The sequence below is a fragment of the Miniopterus schreibersii genome, assembly GCF_964146895.1.
Source record: "Miniopterus schreibersii genome assembly, chromosome: 7".
In the NCBI taxonomy this organism is placed as follows: Eukaryota; Metazoa; Chordata; class Mammalia; order Chiroptera; family Miniopteridae; genus Miniopterus; species Miniopterus schreibersii.
In genome coordinates, this window is record NC_138108.1 from 38,059,780 (window position 1) to 38,076,697 (window position 16,918).

Consider the following 16,918-nt stretch of genomic DNA (forward strand, 5'->3'; position numbering starts at 1 on the left):
TAATCTGCAAGACAGGGGCCACCTGGAGAGCAGCAGAGCCGTCTCCGTCACTATTTCTGCTCCTTGACGACAGAAAGCTAGGCCTCCTTTGCCAGACTCCTCAGAGACCAGAAGGACCTGTGCCTTTGGGGGCTGGGCTTTTACCATCTTGGAAAATGGTTCTCCAGTTGTATTTGAGTTTGAATTTAAACAGATTAAAACAAGCACAGATCATTCTAAGTACGTAGCATTCTCTGTACGCACAGCCCGGGAACGTGATGAAGACAGAAAGTCATCCTGGGGCTTTCCCGAGGGGAGGAAGCGCGGCGTCTGCCTCTAGATGTGACAGCGCAGTAAGCGAGGCCAGGACTGATGCAAGTGGACACGGGCGCAGAACGAGAGCAGGAGGTCTCGTGGCGCACCCAGGCCCATGCACAGGGCAACGCAGGGACTCAAGGCCCAAGGCTGGCTTGCCTCTGAGTTCTCCAAGCTGGTCACTTAAGGCATTTAATAAAGATAATTTCCGTGATTTTTAGATAAAGGTGGTAAACACACTTGTTTTACTTTGTTCCATAACCAACCACACGAAAACAACAGTAAAAGGATATTTTTTAAGGCATAAATTCTCAAAGGCAAAGACATGGACCAATATTAAGTAACTGAGCAAAACCAAGAAAGGCAACATAAGCTAACAATGGGAAAAGCTGAGAGGCAAACCGATTTACACCACAGACCCCTTCCCCCAAATAGCTCAGGAATTGGCTGGTTACCTTTGGAAGCAGGGGTACAGGTGGGACTATAAGCAGGAAAACAGAATATAAGAAGCGATCAGATCTCTAGATCCTTTGTCTCACTGCTCCACTCCATGAGACCGGAGGCTCAGCCTCTGAAGTGGGTGTAAGAGCAAGTCGTGGGGTTAGGGGGACACCGGCGCAGAGCTCGAGGTGGCGGCACAGAGGGGCTGCACGGAGAGACCAGAGCTGAGGCTCGTCCTCCACTCCCCACCAGCTCCAGCCAGAGGACGCTTCTCTGGGGAATCCGAATAGCTGAAGAGCAAAGTCCTAAACATACCAACATTTGGTGGTTTCCCCAAGGAAAGAGTCGATCAGATTTCCGTAAGAGAGCCCCCAGAAGCGCGAATGGAGCTTTTAGAGCCCCACTTCAACAGGAGCAGAAAACAGAAGGTTACCATGCAGCCAGGGAAAACCTCTAATGCCTCTAAAGCCTCTGCTCCGCAGATGAGTGGGTGAAGAAATGCGGTCTGTACATACAGTGGAATGTTATCCAGCCTTATACAAGGGAATGCTGTCACATGGTGCAGCAGGGGTGACCTGGGGCACATTGTGCTGAGTGAAGTAAACCTCTCACAAAAGACAAATAATGCAGCATGCACTTCTATGAGGTATCTAAAGTAGTCAAAACTGTAGAAACAAAAAAGATGAATGGTGGCTGCCAGGGCGGGGGGAGGGGGGGATGAGTTGTTCGTTGGATACAGAGTTTCAGTTGTGCAAGATGAAAAGTTCTAGAGATCTACTGTGCCACAGTATGCAGATAGTTAAGAATACTGTTCCCTACCCTGAAAATTTGTTAGGAGGATAAATTTATGTCCTGTGTATTTTACCACAATTTAAAAAAAGAGATTAAAACAGAATGAAGGGAGTGCAGTAAATTATGAAGGGAGAAGAAAATGTCAGAATGATCATTAACATCCTCTGAGAGGTAAGAGAAGATAGTGATCCATGAAACAAAATTAGGAAGCTATTTTTTTAAGATTTTTAATTGATTTTTAGAGAGAGGGGAAAGGAGAGAGAGTAACATTGATGCGAGAGCGAAACATCGATTGGCTGCCTCCTGCACACCTCAGCCGGGGTCGAGCCTGAACGCGGGCCATGTGCCCCGACCAGGCATCAAACCAGCAACCTCTCTGCGCAGGGACACCACCCAACCAGCTGGGGCACACCAGCCAGGGCTAGGATGCTGTTTTTAAAAGATTAAAAAGAAATATCTGGACAAGAAAGGAAGAGCCTTTAGAAATAAAAACTATGATATTAAATATTGGTAATAAGGAGATGGTATATATCCCAGAAAATAGAGCAAAAAGAAAAAGAAATGAAATATAGGAGGAAAAAGAAAAAAAGATAAACCAGACCAAAAAGCAAATAAAAGGAATTACAGAAAAATAAGAGGGAAATATTTCTTTGATTTCATCAAAGAGAATATTTTTAAAATTTTAGTATAAGTAAAGGACTTGGCTTTCCAGATTAAAGGGCTAAAAAGTACCTGAGATTATAAATGAAAATAAACTCACACCTAGACATGTTTTCATGACATTTCAGAACTTTGGAAGCAAAAAAGAAGATCCTACAAAAATGGTCCAGGAGAGGGAGTCATTTTCTAAGGATCAGGACTCTGAACAGCTTCTAACTTCTCAAAAGTAACATCCATACTGTCCCGACATGGAGAATATTATGCTAAGCGAAATAAGCCAGGCAGAGAAAGACAGATATCACATGATCTCACTTATATGTGGAATCTAATGAACAAAATAAACTGATAAAATAGATTCAGTGACATAGAAGCATGGAACAGACTGACGAATCTCAGAGGGAAGGTGGGGGGGGGGAGATTAACCAAAGAGTGTGTATGCATATGTGCACAGCCCAAAGACACGGATAATAGTATGGTGAAGGCCTGGGGCAGGGAGGGGGTGGTGGAAGGGCTTAATGGGGAAAAAGGGGGACATCTGTAAAATTTCACCAATAAAGATAAATTTTTAAAAAAAAGTAACATGAAAAGCCAAAAGAGCAATGCCTTCTAAATTCTAATGGGATTATTTCCAACCTAGAAACCTGTACCTGGACAAATTCTCAATCAAATGTGACCATAATAGGAAAACAGTCAGACATGCAAATTTTCCTACCACACACCTCCTCTTGGGAAGCTGTTGGAGGATGGATCTCACTGTAATGAGGAGAGAAGCCAGGAAATTAGAAAGATGCGGGACACAGAAATAAGAGACGGAGACGCCCTAGAAGTATGGTGAAGGAGCACCGGGGGTGGAAGCTGGGTATCGGACACAAAGCACTGACGGCCGCCCAGACTGCCAAAGCTCTGAGCCAGGGAGGGAGAGGAAAATGTCAAGTAGAATTAACATTCACCTCATCGGAGAAGTAAGAAGATGTTGTATCCATGAAGCACAATTAGGATGCTATTAAAAAAATTTTCAGATGAGACTTAGATAACTGGTGGAGAGTTTAGGGGTCGAGTTAATGATAAGTACATAGGAAACTAAGCATACACTTAAAAAGATAATTATTAACTCTGCAAACTACAAAATGCTGTCAAGGAGAGAAAAATAATCATCGTAAATTTAATGATTTAGCTATGAATATCTTTTACAAAGTCATAATAATAGAACCCTGAATAATTCTCTAAACAAAGTTATTACATTATTATAGAGCGGGGCAAACGTAGGTTTACAGTTGTTCCTATGGAAAATAATACAATAAGTAATAATACCAGAATAGACTCTGTGTTTCGAGTACTCACAACTGTAAACCTACGTTTGCCCACCCTGTGTATTGGGAAGCAGGGAGAGTCAGTGCCAGAGTCTGTCACAGAGGCTGGCAGATAGATTGTAAGCAGCTTAATTTCCATCTTCAGTGTTGGGAACTTCATAAAAATACCCAAATCAAAATAATCAAACAATAAAATCACAAGCATCTTACTTTGTCAAATACAAATATATATATGTGTGTGTATATATACACATATACATATAGATGATTTGAAAGTGGTCACCTCTGGGTAAGAAAACATTTTGATACCAGAGGAGTTCTAGAGAGAGAGAGAGAGAGAGAGAGTGTGTGTGTATGTGTGTGTCCAGCCTTACAGACCTAATTTACTCTTAAAAAATTATGTGCATGTATAGCTTTGATTTTAAAATAGTTTAAAAGTAAAAAACAAATTAGTGAAGGGCTTAGTGTGAGGCCAGGAACTTCAAATAAGGACATACACAGAGATGATTTCTACCAGCACCATGTTTGGATTTCACAAGCCTTACCTTTTCAATTCCAAGGAGCTGGACTCTACAAACGTGTAAATTATATTACAAGGATAAGCTGGTTAATTTTTTCATGAAAATCACCAACCTACAGAATGTAACTTGTAGTTTATGTATTTCCTCATCATTCTTTCATGTTGAGTTTGGATTTTAGCTTAGAGATGTAAACTCCTGTGGAGGAAGGAGGAGGTGGGAAGGAAGGATCGATTCATTGGTTTCTGGGATGCTTAGAGTCACCAGTGTTGGACTTCTGTGCAGCCAAACTAGTCCCAGGATATAAATTACTCCCTGGGTAATTTACACTAGGAATAGACTAGGAATATGAAAAAAGAATGGTCCCTGATAATCTGAAAACACCAAAATTATTCTCTTACCAAGACTGGCCTCGTAAATCCAATGAAATCAGAAAAAAAACAACCCAAACCTGCATATGCCTGGCCCTCCATATCCAGGGGTTTCACATCTGAGGATTAAACCAAGGGCAGATGGAAAATATTGGGACAAAATGTTACATTGTTACATACATGTACTATGTAGTTAGGCCTATGATGGTTTTGTCTGAACTTAACATGTACAGACTTTTTTCTTGTCATTAGTCCCTAAACAATACAACAAGTATTTACATACCATTTACATTGTGTTAGGTATTATAAGAAATCTAGACATGCTTTAAAGTATATGGAGGATGTATATAGGTTGCATGCACATACTACACTGTTTCATGTAAGGGACTTGAACATACTCAGATTTGGTACACATGGGGGTCCTGGAACCAATTCCTGGTGGATACAAAGGGACCACTTCATGTACACTCAGTATTGTAATTATGTTAAAATTATTGAATGGTTTAGAGAGAATGAAGCTAAACAATATTGCAAATTTATTCCTTCAAGGAAGCATATGCTTACAGTAACCCTACAAATATCTGTTTTGTTAAGAAAACACATTTTGCACCAGAGATGCTCTGTCTAATCCTTTCCATCCTTATGAATATACAAAACGTGTGTAACAAAGAGCACGTGCACAGCTACAGGATATAAGGAAACAAAAAACAAGGCAAAGCAGTGTATTCCCATGTCCTTCTCCTGAATAGCAGCAATTAAAATTCACAGCCGCTGGCTGCCCAGATGTTTCTTGCATTTAGTGCTCTGTAATATGCATCAGAATATATTGTGTGACTTCCGTTTCAGTAAACTAGACAGCTTTGTATTCTAAATTCTGCAGACTAGATCCAGAGTGTATATTTTTTCTTCAGATTAGCTTCCCTCTCCCCTCCCCCTTTCATTTGCTTGGGGTATTTGCAGTTCAGAAACAAAGGACATTTCCAGCTCAGAGTTTAGCTGTATCAGGGTGTAAGTGTAGGTCAGGTCTGATTTATGTGGCACATCAGATAAGCAGGAGAGGAGAGCAAGATGAGGGGTTCGGAAAAGCTGGTGAACTTGGCTTGACTTATGTCTTCTGCTTTTGTAGGCAGCCAACATCCCTTTGGTGTCAGAACTTGCCATTGATGACATACATTTTGATGACTTTTCTCTCGACGTAGATGCCATGATCACAGCTGCTCTTCGGATGTTCATGGAGCTGGGGATGGTACAGAAATTTAAAATTGACTATGAGGTAAGATGTACTGTCTTGTGTGATTCCTGGAAGCAGCCACTCTGAGCCTCGGGTTTCCCAAATACAAACTAGGGATGATAATACTTTCCCCGCACACCCCAAGGGATTACCGAGACAATTGTATGAGATGTCTGTGAAGGGATTTGAATCGTTGAGGATTCCTCCGACCTGAGGCATTGTTTTGGTAACGGTCCCCTGGACACACATGCAACGGCCTGACACACCCTTTCCTTTCCCATTTCAGACACTGTGCAGGTGGCTTTTAACAGTGAGGAAAAATTACCGAATGGTTCTGTACCACAACTGGAGACACGCCTTCAACGTGTGCCAGCTGATGTTTGCGATGTTAACTGTAAGTGTGTTTAGTGACGGTGAAAGGTCACCTGTCATTCACGGGGACCTCCAGGCCTCCTCCTCCAGGTTTCCATGTCTGTGACTCATTGCCATGTGGTTTATTTGACACTGGAACTTACCTACCTGGGTAGGGGGGGACGTGTTTCACAACAATGTCTGAGCTTTAAGGTTGTGGCATCACCCAGGTCTTGAAGCAGGTGCGGTCTTGGAATGATTACTTGAGCCTCATCAATGTTTTATCTTAGGAAACCAGCTATTTTTACAAAAGAAATGCTTAGATTTTCAAAGTAATCTTTTTGCAGAGGATATGGGGATAAGTAACTAAACAAAGAGATCACTGGATGAGACTGGCTGGTGGAAAGCCAAAGCAAGGATGTGTGAACATTACCCACAGCGACATGGAAATCCTGAGAGGACGCTTATCTGGGAGAACGGCCAGGGAGGCCCAGGGGAGGAAGGAGTGGGAGGATGTTCTCAGGGTTTGAGGTGCACTAGGCTTGAAATCTCTGCTCCAGGGGCTGTAACCCAGTAACGGTGGCCCGTCTTTTTTAATAGAGATAGCTAGGGCAGTTTGCCAGAGTTGTAAGCCTTGGAATTTAATCTAAAAGCAAATGTTTGTGGCAAAGATTGAAACAAAATTCTCTATTCATCTCCATTTTCTGGCAAGAAATAAGGCTTGTTTTGGCCTGATTTTCCACTTAGACTGTTAAGCTATCATCTAATAAAATATTTCCTGGCTTAAATTTATTGATTTTTTTAGCCTCACTGTTATATATCATACATATGTATACATATGTATGTGTTTATGTGTGTGTATATTTACTATACAAAAGAAAAGGAGAACACGAGTTTTGGATTCACATAACAGAAATCTAAATACCTTACATTCTGCGCCCAGATTAAAATTTAAATCCAAAATAGGGAACTCCAAAGGACATACGTTTTCCTTTGGTCCAAATGAGTAAAGATCATTCTGTTTCTTCATGAAATTCTCCACCTATTAACATTTCACTCACCCTTTAAGGCATTGATCTCATGCCAATTTTTCCATGAAGTCTCCCCTTTCTCCCCAAGCATCCGCCAACAATTACTTATTTCTCTGAACTATGTTTGCCATGTGCTTTAAGTTACAGTCTCTTATAGAACAGGCTTCTTGAGGCTGAAGAGATAATTTCTTGTTCTTTCAATAACTTGCCCTTATTGGCTCAACACCTGTGTATTGAGAGCCTCGCCAGCACCTTGCACTCTGTCATGTGCAGGGTAGGTTTTCAACAAATGCCTGTTGGACTGGCTTGAATGCAAATATGCCTATACACAAGAAGATGGGGCCAAAATGTCTTCATTTTTACACTTGAGAACTTGTTTGTGGATCCTCAACTGCTTAAGGAACAAGCAGACTAGCCTGGAAAAACTGAACTGGCCCTGTCCTTCTAGAACATACAACGGAGAGCAGTCAGCCAGTCATGTGAGGAAGAAAGGTGCTTTGAACTACGAGCCTTAATTGCTCAAGCACCAGTGTTGCTCAAAATATACCTGAACAAATCCCTTTCATCTCGCTTTTTCATACCAAATTTCAGTGGACAAGGAATCATTTTCTGTGTGCAGAGTTCATGTGTTAATAATAAATTATTAACCTGTTATTTTGGAGAACTCATGGATTTGTAGTGAATTGCCAAAATAAGTAAACAGGAACCTTTTTCAACAGAGGAAAAGGAGTGGCTGTGACATTCTGAGTTAGAGATGTCAAAGACAGAAACAGACTTTCACGACAGGCCTTCACGTAGTTGGGGTGGGGGAAGCTGGCAAGAGTGGCAGGATCAGGGGACACACAGGAGTCAAAGGAAATGCATACCCAGTTGTCTTGAGTAAATGTTCCCATAAATTGGACAACCTTGATCCTTTCCAAGAGACTGAAGAAAGCAGAGCTCTCAAACGACGTCACCTCAGTGCGGGTACTCACACCGCCAGAGTATTTCAAGGGGATAGTTATTTTTGCAAGTCTGCTCAGCAACCTTGAGGGGTATCCCTGTTTGAGAAGATCTGGGTTTCGTTTTTTCTAGAAAAAAAGGAAGAGAAACTCTCTTGTGGTGGTTGAGGGGCGGGTGCTGCAAAATAGAAACATGACTTCGGAAAGAATATGTTAGTCAGTGTTATTTTTTTTCTCCCTCACATTGAATTGAGTAACCACATCTGGAAAAAAACCTTCTTTTCTGATCATTAAATTTTGCTGAACTTGACTATGGGTTACAATAGGGTTGAAAATGTCAACTTTGGTTTGTTCCTAACACAAGCAATCTCTTCTCCATCTTGACCATGGACAATCTAGTTAATTAGAATTTTTAACTAAGAAAATAATTATTTGATCAGTGAAGGAAAATGAATTTAATTCACTCATCAGTTCTAATTTCTGGAATATGACCTCAGCCTGTGGCAAAATGATAACCTACTTTTCCCATGAAAGGGCACTCCTAAAGACTATTAGGGTCTTTCACTGTTTTGTTCTCATAAGTGATGTGTTTCGTTCTCATAAGTGATAGTCATATTGTGTTCTATTTCCATGTGTTGAGATAGAGCCAAAATATCTATTAATCTGAAAAATCACGGTACACCAACCACTGGATTCAGCCTGAGTCTCAAAGCTAAGAAAGCATGAGGCATGTGTGCTGATTTTCCTCTAGATGGCGCTCCAAGGCAAAGTTTCCCAGCCAGGAGCCAGGCGGGGGGGAGGGGCACCTACCAACCTCCCCTTACAGTGCTGCTTTTCTTCCAGAACCCGAGACACTGAGGCACACGCCCCCACACCTTTTCTTAAAAGAGACACTAACAAAACCAGTCTGTACAAAAAGGCCCCTCCTATCAGAAGAAACTTGTATTATGCCTGCCTCCTTGCTTTCCGAGCTGTTAGCATGAATAATAAGGCATTTTCCGTGTGACCTTACATCTATGGATGTGTATTTTTTTAAGCCCATTGTCTCTGGCAATGGGAAAATGCACAGTTGTTTGTGTCATTACTCAGCAAATTATGACACCATGTACAACAGGACAAGCAAATTATAAATATATGCACGAGCTTCTTAACCTTGAACCCTAAAATCATTTCAAACACAGAAAATAAACGATTGACTGGGAATTAGGTGCTGCAAAAGTATTCCACCTTATGTCTAGGTAACAGCAGTTTGGCTCCTTTAGAAATTAAAAAAAAACTACAACAACAAAACGAACTGCTTTGTAGGCGAGGCAATTTTATATAAAATGATGGAAATTTCGTTCACTGGGGACCCTGTTTATGACTTATTTATTCCATGCCTCTGGCCTGAAAATCAGGTTTTTGAAATGAAAGCTTCAACATTATTCTTTGCTTCTAAAGGGATATTTAGGTAGCTAAAATTTACAAAATGTTTTAATTGCTCGGATAGAGTATATAGTGCTAATTACGATTTATGGTTAAAACAAGGAATAAAAACCTGCAGATCAAGCATAATTGTACAAATTTCCTTTATTTATGGCATCTTGTAGAATAAATATTCCGTCGAGCACAAACATAATGAAAGGTGACAAACACATTTCTTGTATTCACAGTGTAGACCAGATAAAGGAAACAACCATTCTTTTGTTTGTATTCTGTAAAATAAGAGGCATGAAGTGGAGCCAAGGTTGCAGAGACATTTTTTGGTGTTTATAAATGATGTATGAGCGCTGACAGATTTTCCAGGGGGAGAAAAAGCTTTCCTTAAGAGTCAGTATTCTTTACTATCCCATAAATGTACTCATTAGCACTTTGGGCCGTGTCCTGCATCCTGTAGGGCTCAACAAAGATTCAGTGAATGAGTGGCTTTAGTTTAGGGTAATATTATTCAAGGAACCATGTTGCTCAGTGTACATTTTTTTTAAAAAAAAAAAAACACCTATTAAATGATGAACAACTATCACTGCTAGAAATCTTGTTCTTTCTTCCTATCACACTAAGGTTCAGCTAAGGTTCATACAGAATATTATGATCTTGCAGAATTCACTGAATATGAAAAGAGAAGAGCGCATGATCACATTAAAATTTATGGTGGTGCTGGCCGCGTGGCGCTGGTGGGGAATTGCAGTTAAACACTAATAATAACCAAGTATCACAGCAAACACATTGACACCCCTGACATTTACTGGGGGCTTCTTAAATCTTGAACGCGGAGGTAGTGTGTTTAAGTCCATATTTGTGTTGTCAACAAGGTTATTTTCACAGATAACTAGAGAGCAGGAGGGACATTTAGAGAGAAAAATCCGTCCTATTCGCCAGCTTGAGGATAATGTGCTGTCTGCAGCCTGCGGTTTTCAGGGAAGTCCTTGGGTTTTGAGATGGCAAATTTCTTCTGAAAGATCTTAGAAGCACAGTAGGCACTCTTTTCCCCCACCCCATGAAGAACAGGACCAGTTAAATTTTAAAATAAAATATTTTTCTCAATAACCAGAATCCTGATTTAAAAAGAAATATAATTTCTTTCAGATTATGACATTGGAAGGTACAAAGAGAGCTACATATTTTGTTTTGTAAAGTAACAAACAATAATTATATTTGTAATCACCGAACATCTTTTTATATTGCATTTCCTTATCAATGTCAATAGTAACTAGTTATATTTACTTTTAAATAAATGGTAGCATTATCATAATAATACAATAAAGTTTGCTGTTAGAAAAAAGAATTCTTTAATCTTCATATGGGAAAGATCGATGTCTAGAATAACTTCCAAAATGGCAAATTTTTAACCTAGGTAAGGAGTGATTTTTAATGTTTTTGCAGAATATCAGCACAGGGCACTATAAATTAAATATGGAGCTAATCAATTTGAATACAGTGTTTAAATTATATTTAAGACTCTTGCCTTTTAATCTTTTAAGAAGGTTTCTATTTTTATTCTCTCTGGCCACATCTCAGAGCCCCAATCAGGCACTCCATGCTTCTAGCTGACATTCCTTTATCTGCATTTATTTTATAAAAAGAAAAAGGCAAAGCCGCACATAATTAAGAACCTGGTGTGCTAATAACCAAACATACAATTGGGCAGAAGGATAATCCAATCCATTTCCTCACACAGGAGAGTAACCTCCATAACTCACTTTAAGCGCTGCCATTCGTGAGTTATGGATCATTCCCTTTCTAGTGAAAATAAATTCTCCCGCCCATCAGCCAGGGCTGAGTATTTTTGTTAGGATATGTAAATTGTAAAACTGTATGAACATAATCATGTCAGGCGTTTGGGGAAAAGTCTGAGCTCTTGCTCATGGACTCGGGCTTGTAAGGAAATGTATGTGGTTTCTGGACTGGGGCTGCCTGGTTACAGTATAGGATTTTTGATTAAAGTGAATTTATTCTGGAGATTTTTATGGTGTTGGTAAACTGCTTAATCTGTCACTCTGTGTTTTATGATGCCAGCCGAGTCTGCCAGGTCAGGGAGACCCGGCGGCAGAGCCACATCGTTTATCACAGCCTCTGTTTCCATGGTTTATGACTCAGTAGTGGCACTTTCTTGGGGCTGAAACCTGCCACCTAAGGGTGTCAAGGTGGGAGCTTTAAAAAGTTTTAATCTTTTAAGAGTTCCATGTTTCATTTTGTCTGAAGGATGGCTAGTAAAAATTTGGGTAAGTTTTGAAGGGGCCTCATATTCTTGAAATCCATCAACCTGGCCTCTGGTGGCACTTGGAGAGGGCCATCTGCACAGTTAATGCTGACCAAGCGATCTGCTTCATTTTCTGCACTCACCAACCACAGGTTAGACTGTATATCCAGTTCACTAGTAAGTCATCATAAAATATACACTGTATTTCCAAACATGAGCAAAATATGCCATCTTTGTCCTCAAAAAAAATCAAAACACAAATATGCTTAGTGGGGGAAGTTAAGTCCTTAGAATCTAATACAAATTTTCTTTTGTTTCTTTTTGAAATACAGTAGGTGTGCTCCATACACAGAGCTATGTTTATTGTACTATCTAAACTGAAATAGAAGCCTTATTTTGTACATCTCATTAAGATATTTAACCTGAAATTTTTCTTAAATCATTTGTATATCTTTTTGCACATTTTATCAAAATATGAGAGGAGAGATATATTGAACGTTTTTTATTTGACCACATCAGGACTTCTTGAGATTGAAATAAAGCTTATTGACAGGTGCCAGAGGTTTGCTTTGAAGTACTCTAGCAAACAAACAAAACAATGCATGTAAAAATATAGATGAAACAAGACTGGCAAAACATGGATTCCTGTTGAAGTTAGCTAATAAATACATGGAGGCTCATTATAGTATTCTATTTTGTGTATGCTTTTGACTTTCCAAAATAAGTACTTTTTTAAAAATTATGATAACTAGGAGGTTAAAAATTAAGTCATGGAAATGGTTAATAAAAAATAAAATTTATTTAAATCCAAATTTTTTATTCATGCATCATTTATTCAACACATATAATTGTACCAGACACACCATTAAGTTTTGCTGCCTTGCCATTCTGAGACTTACATGGGCAAGCAAGTACAATATTGAGAGATAAGATATATCCAAAATATGACTTATGTTTTACCATTTGATAATAAATGCCTTGAAAAAGTTCTGATTATAAAAGAAAGTATTTAAGTGTAGACTGTAGGGCCTTTCCAACTCTGAGCTTGGTAAAGAATGGATCATTGTAGATTTAAATCAATACTTAATAAATACCAAATCACTACTTGACTACAGAAAGACAAGAAAATTTTACAAAACTATCCTGCCCCCTTGGGTAATTAGACACTGTACAGCCGCTCTGTGTTGTACTGTGGCCTTTGGTGGAGAAGACATGTAAACATGGTGCCAGATGGTGGTCCCCTAACAGCTGGAGAGGTTCTGGTCTTTGGACCACAGAATGGGACGGAAGTGCCTCTTTTTCAGCCTAGCAGACCAAAATATAGGCAGACAAACATGACTGTAAACATCAAGGGGGCACGAGCATTCAGTCTAGATGCTGTGGTTCGTGCAGAGGGTTTTATTCATAGGAGAGGATTGTGGCTGTGAACACCTGTTCTTCTCTCCCATGTGACTTCCATCACATGCCATCTCTGGTTCGCAAAGATAGGATCCTTTTTTGAAAAGAAGATGGGATATAGCATCAAGTAGCATCAATTTATTTGTAAGCACTCTTGGTAAGCAACTGAAATCTGCTTCCACCTTAAACTTGATCAAGTCCTCTGCCTAAAATCATTGTTTTGGAGCATATTGATCAATACCCACCAGCCTGCCCCTAAGATTTACATGTTGAGAGGTGACCATCCTGAAGCAAACAAAATAGAGTCCCCCAAAAAGCATGCTGGGCCAGCTTTAAATGCCATTGGAGCCCAAACACTTACCGTAACAATTCTCTCCCCACTCCGATCCACTCACAGCTGGGATAGGTGCTGCAGGGGGAAGTGGCTGAAGGCACTCTTCTCATGGAACTTTCAGCCCTTGTTAGGAGATTCAGGTTTCACAGACAGACTCCTTATGTGAAAGGTGGTCTAGCAGAGCTGGGCCAGCCGTCAACATTGCAATTTGGGACATTTTTTTAGAAGACACAAAACACCACATGATTCTTTAAAGCCCCATTATCTAACGATCTATCATCACAAAGAGTATTTAAAAACTCTACAGCTGCACCTACACTTTCACCTTAGCAGCTGCATAGCGGAGTCGGTAAGAACACAGGCTCAGGAGCCAGGTGGTGCGGGCCCAGGCCCGCCTCTGCCGCATTCTGTCAGTGTACTCTCGTGCCTCCCGGCCTTGTGTATAAAACGGGGGAGATAAGGGCAATATCGCCCTTAGAGGGTTCTTGTGAGGATTGAGTGAGTTAATGTTTTTGAGTATTTAGAACAGTGCCTGGCATATACTAAGCACTATAGAAGTGTTACTATTATCATCAGTATTATCCCTAGCCTCTTTTTGCAGATGAAACCATTGCTTGATACATAATAAGCACCTAATAACAGTTTTGTTAAATAAACAAAGCTTCTATAGAACCATCTAGTGGTGACATGATGGCTGTTAGTTTTCACACCTTTTTAAGGATTCCACAGTCTCAAAGCCACAGTCATTTTTCTCTGGCCATGATATTCCCCTGTTCACTAGGATAGTACAGGATCAGCTTTGAAATAGGGGCACTTCCTAGCTGGTTCAAATTTTATGATGATTGAGTGATAGGAAAATACTGGGTAGTCCAGGGGACTCTTGAAGCAATCTTACTGTTTGGGCCCTTTGGAGTTCCAGTGTTGTATGCTATAAGCTGGAGGCAGGGTTATCCCGGCATATGTTTTATCCCAACAAAGGACTGTGGGAGCCTTCTCAGAGGGTGCTCCCAGATTCTCTGGAGAGGGTGTTGTGGAAATTAGATCTACATGCCTTGACTGTCTCTTTACCTAGATGTATTGTATTCACTGCTTTACATTTCTGATCATGGACCATGAGGGAATCCAGGTGAGAAGACAGATTAAAATAAATAATTGTTGGATCAGGAGCAGAAAGGATATAATTTTATTTAAAAATAAAAGAATAAAATAGAGTCAAGCATAGAATAAATGCATTAAAATATGCTTCCTGCTGCCACTCTGTTCTTTTTCCCCCCTGCAGATTTTATCCAGTATATCTTTTATTAAAATTTTAATTTACAGTTGTCATTGACTATTATATTAGTTTCAGGTGTACAGCATAATGATTAGACATTTATATAATTTACAGAGTGGTCCCCCCATAAGGCTAGTACCCACCTGGCACCCTATATTCCCATTTCAGTATTATTGACTATATTCCCTGTGCTGTCCTTTACAGCCCCATGACTGTTTTGTAACTACCAATTTGTACTTCTTAATCCCTTCACCTTTTTCACCCAGTCCCCCAACCCCTCCTCCCATCTGGCAGCCATCAGTCTGTTCTCTGTACCTAGAAGTCTGTTTCTGTTTTGTTTGTTCATTTATTTTCTTTTTTAGATTCCACTCTTTCCCCTTTTGAAAGTATATTGTCCCCAGCAGGCAGTTGGCTTTTTGTCCTTAATGTAAGTGGAGGTTGAATGGATGGGACTCGAAAGAAGATGGATGAGGGCGGGGAAGGAGCAAGTGGACATTTAGCGGCAGGTGGCACTTTTTAGGCCTGACCGCTCTCAGAAGCCATTTCCAGGCAGCTCTGAGTCACAGTCAGGAGACAGGTGCTGCTTCAGTAACTCAGGCATCACGGTCGAGAGAGGTAAGTATGCATTGAGAGACTGGGTGTGTGCTGTACTTCAGGGTTCCTTTATTCTAAGGACCCACAGGTGGGCTCGATAGTCTTTGAACACTGTAAAATCATCAAATGATTCCTAGCAAGGGGGTCCATGGCTTTCATCAAATTCTCAAAAGTATCTCTGATACAAATAGTTTAAGAACTGGGTGCTGGATTTACAGGAGTGGCAAGGGTGAGAAGGAAGGTGGCTGTGTAGGACTTTACAGTAAAATATGTTCCATCACATTATGTAGTGGGTGATAACTGATAGATTAAAAATAATTTGGGATTTTGATCTCAAGTGTGTTAGATGGCACTCAATTTTAATTGTTCATAAATTCCTAGTCAAATTTCCTTAGTTTGACATTACCCCATCCCTATTCTTACTGCTGTAATTCGTCGGCTAGCTCTAATCAATAGCATTTTCAAAGGTGAAATCTTTCTAAATTTCTGCTCCATTGTTTACAGCACAGATTTCTGTGGTATCATGAACAATTATTTCCTACCCGATAGATTTGGGGGATTTACTTAGTATTAGCAAGATCCAAACCAAACTAAACTCACTTACAGTTTCAAGATGACAGATACAGACATTTATGTCCCCTTTGACTTTCAAAAATCACCCCCAAATAGCAGGGAGAACAAGAAATGGACACAAATTCCACCTTCCGTGGAACCATAATAGATGAAGGCAGAAAAAGGAGGGAGGATGGTTCATAGCTTAGCAGAGAAAAGGAAGGTCCAACCCAAGGGCCTTCAGGGTGAGTGGGTAGAGGAAGAGGCACACATCAGAAACAAGGTCCCCCAGAAGCCATCAAAGCTCAGGAACTGAAGGCCTCAGATACCCAGAAATGGAGTGAGGTGGGGTGAGAGGGCGATGAAAGCTCTGCATCATCAGGTCCCCACACCCTCTCCATGTAGTCAGAAGGCTACTCTTCCCTCATCAGCTTAGGAAACCAGAGTATTTGCTGGAGAAACTGAACCCCAGACTTGGGAGCACCAGCAAAAGAAAAGTTAGGGTTAGATACACCCTGAAAATAAGGGAATTAAGTGAAAGTCTAGGTCCTCAGAGGTGAGAAGCTGCATTCTCTATTCTCAGAATACCAAAATCTGTGTTTATGCCATTTCCAAACAAGAAATTGAAAAGTCCAGAGGAAATGAATTTAGATACAGACACATGGGGAACTCTAGCAAAAGACCAGCTGTCCACCTGCTCACCCTGTGGTAGGGGCCCAGCAATCTGCAGACCCCATCCCCATACACTGGTGTGTGGTGAGCTCTATGCTCTGCTCACATGTGTGAACTGCCAGGCATGTCAGGAAACCACTGAACACAGAGAAAAAGAGCTCAGGGGAAACAGGCGGTCAGGGAGTAGAGAGACTTTCAGAGGAATTATAATTAATATCCTCAAAAATTAACAGACGATAATCACCCATGAGAGGAAAATGGCATGCTATTAGAAAAGGAACAGAGACGAGAAAATGCTCATAAATGAAAAATATTATTACTCCTAGAAAGTAAGAGAAAAAGTCAATATGGGCAATGGGAAAGGAAAGATGAAACTAGGTAATTGATACAAGAAGTCCAATGTCCCACCAGCTGGAGTTCTAGCCCAATAGGACAGAAAAAATAATGAAGAGAAAATTATTAAGAAAATTATAAAC

The 16,918-nt window shown here is 40.4% G+C and overlaps 1 protein-coding gene across 2 annotated transcripts in view; it reads left to right on the forward strand.

The window, feature by feature from the left end:
• The window catches only part of PDE11A (phosphodiesterase 11A), a gene marked incomplete at its 5' end in the record, with an annotated part of 257,674 nt that overhangs the window by 169,894 nt on the left and 70,862 nt on the right, over positions 1 to 16,918 (forward strand). For both annotated transcript variants that reach the window (XM_081141813.1, XM_081141814.1), the window contains 2 exons: positions 5,513 to 5,659; positions 5,904 to 6,011. In XM_081141813.1, coding sequence (XP_080997939.1) covers positions 5,513 to 5,659; positions 5,904 to 6,011 — 255 coding nt within the window. The remainder of the gene's footprint in view (positions 1 to 5,512; positions 5,660 to 5,903; positions 6,012 to 16,918) is intronic.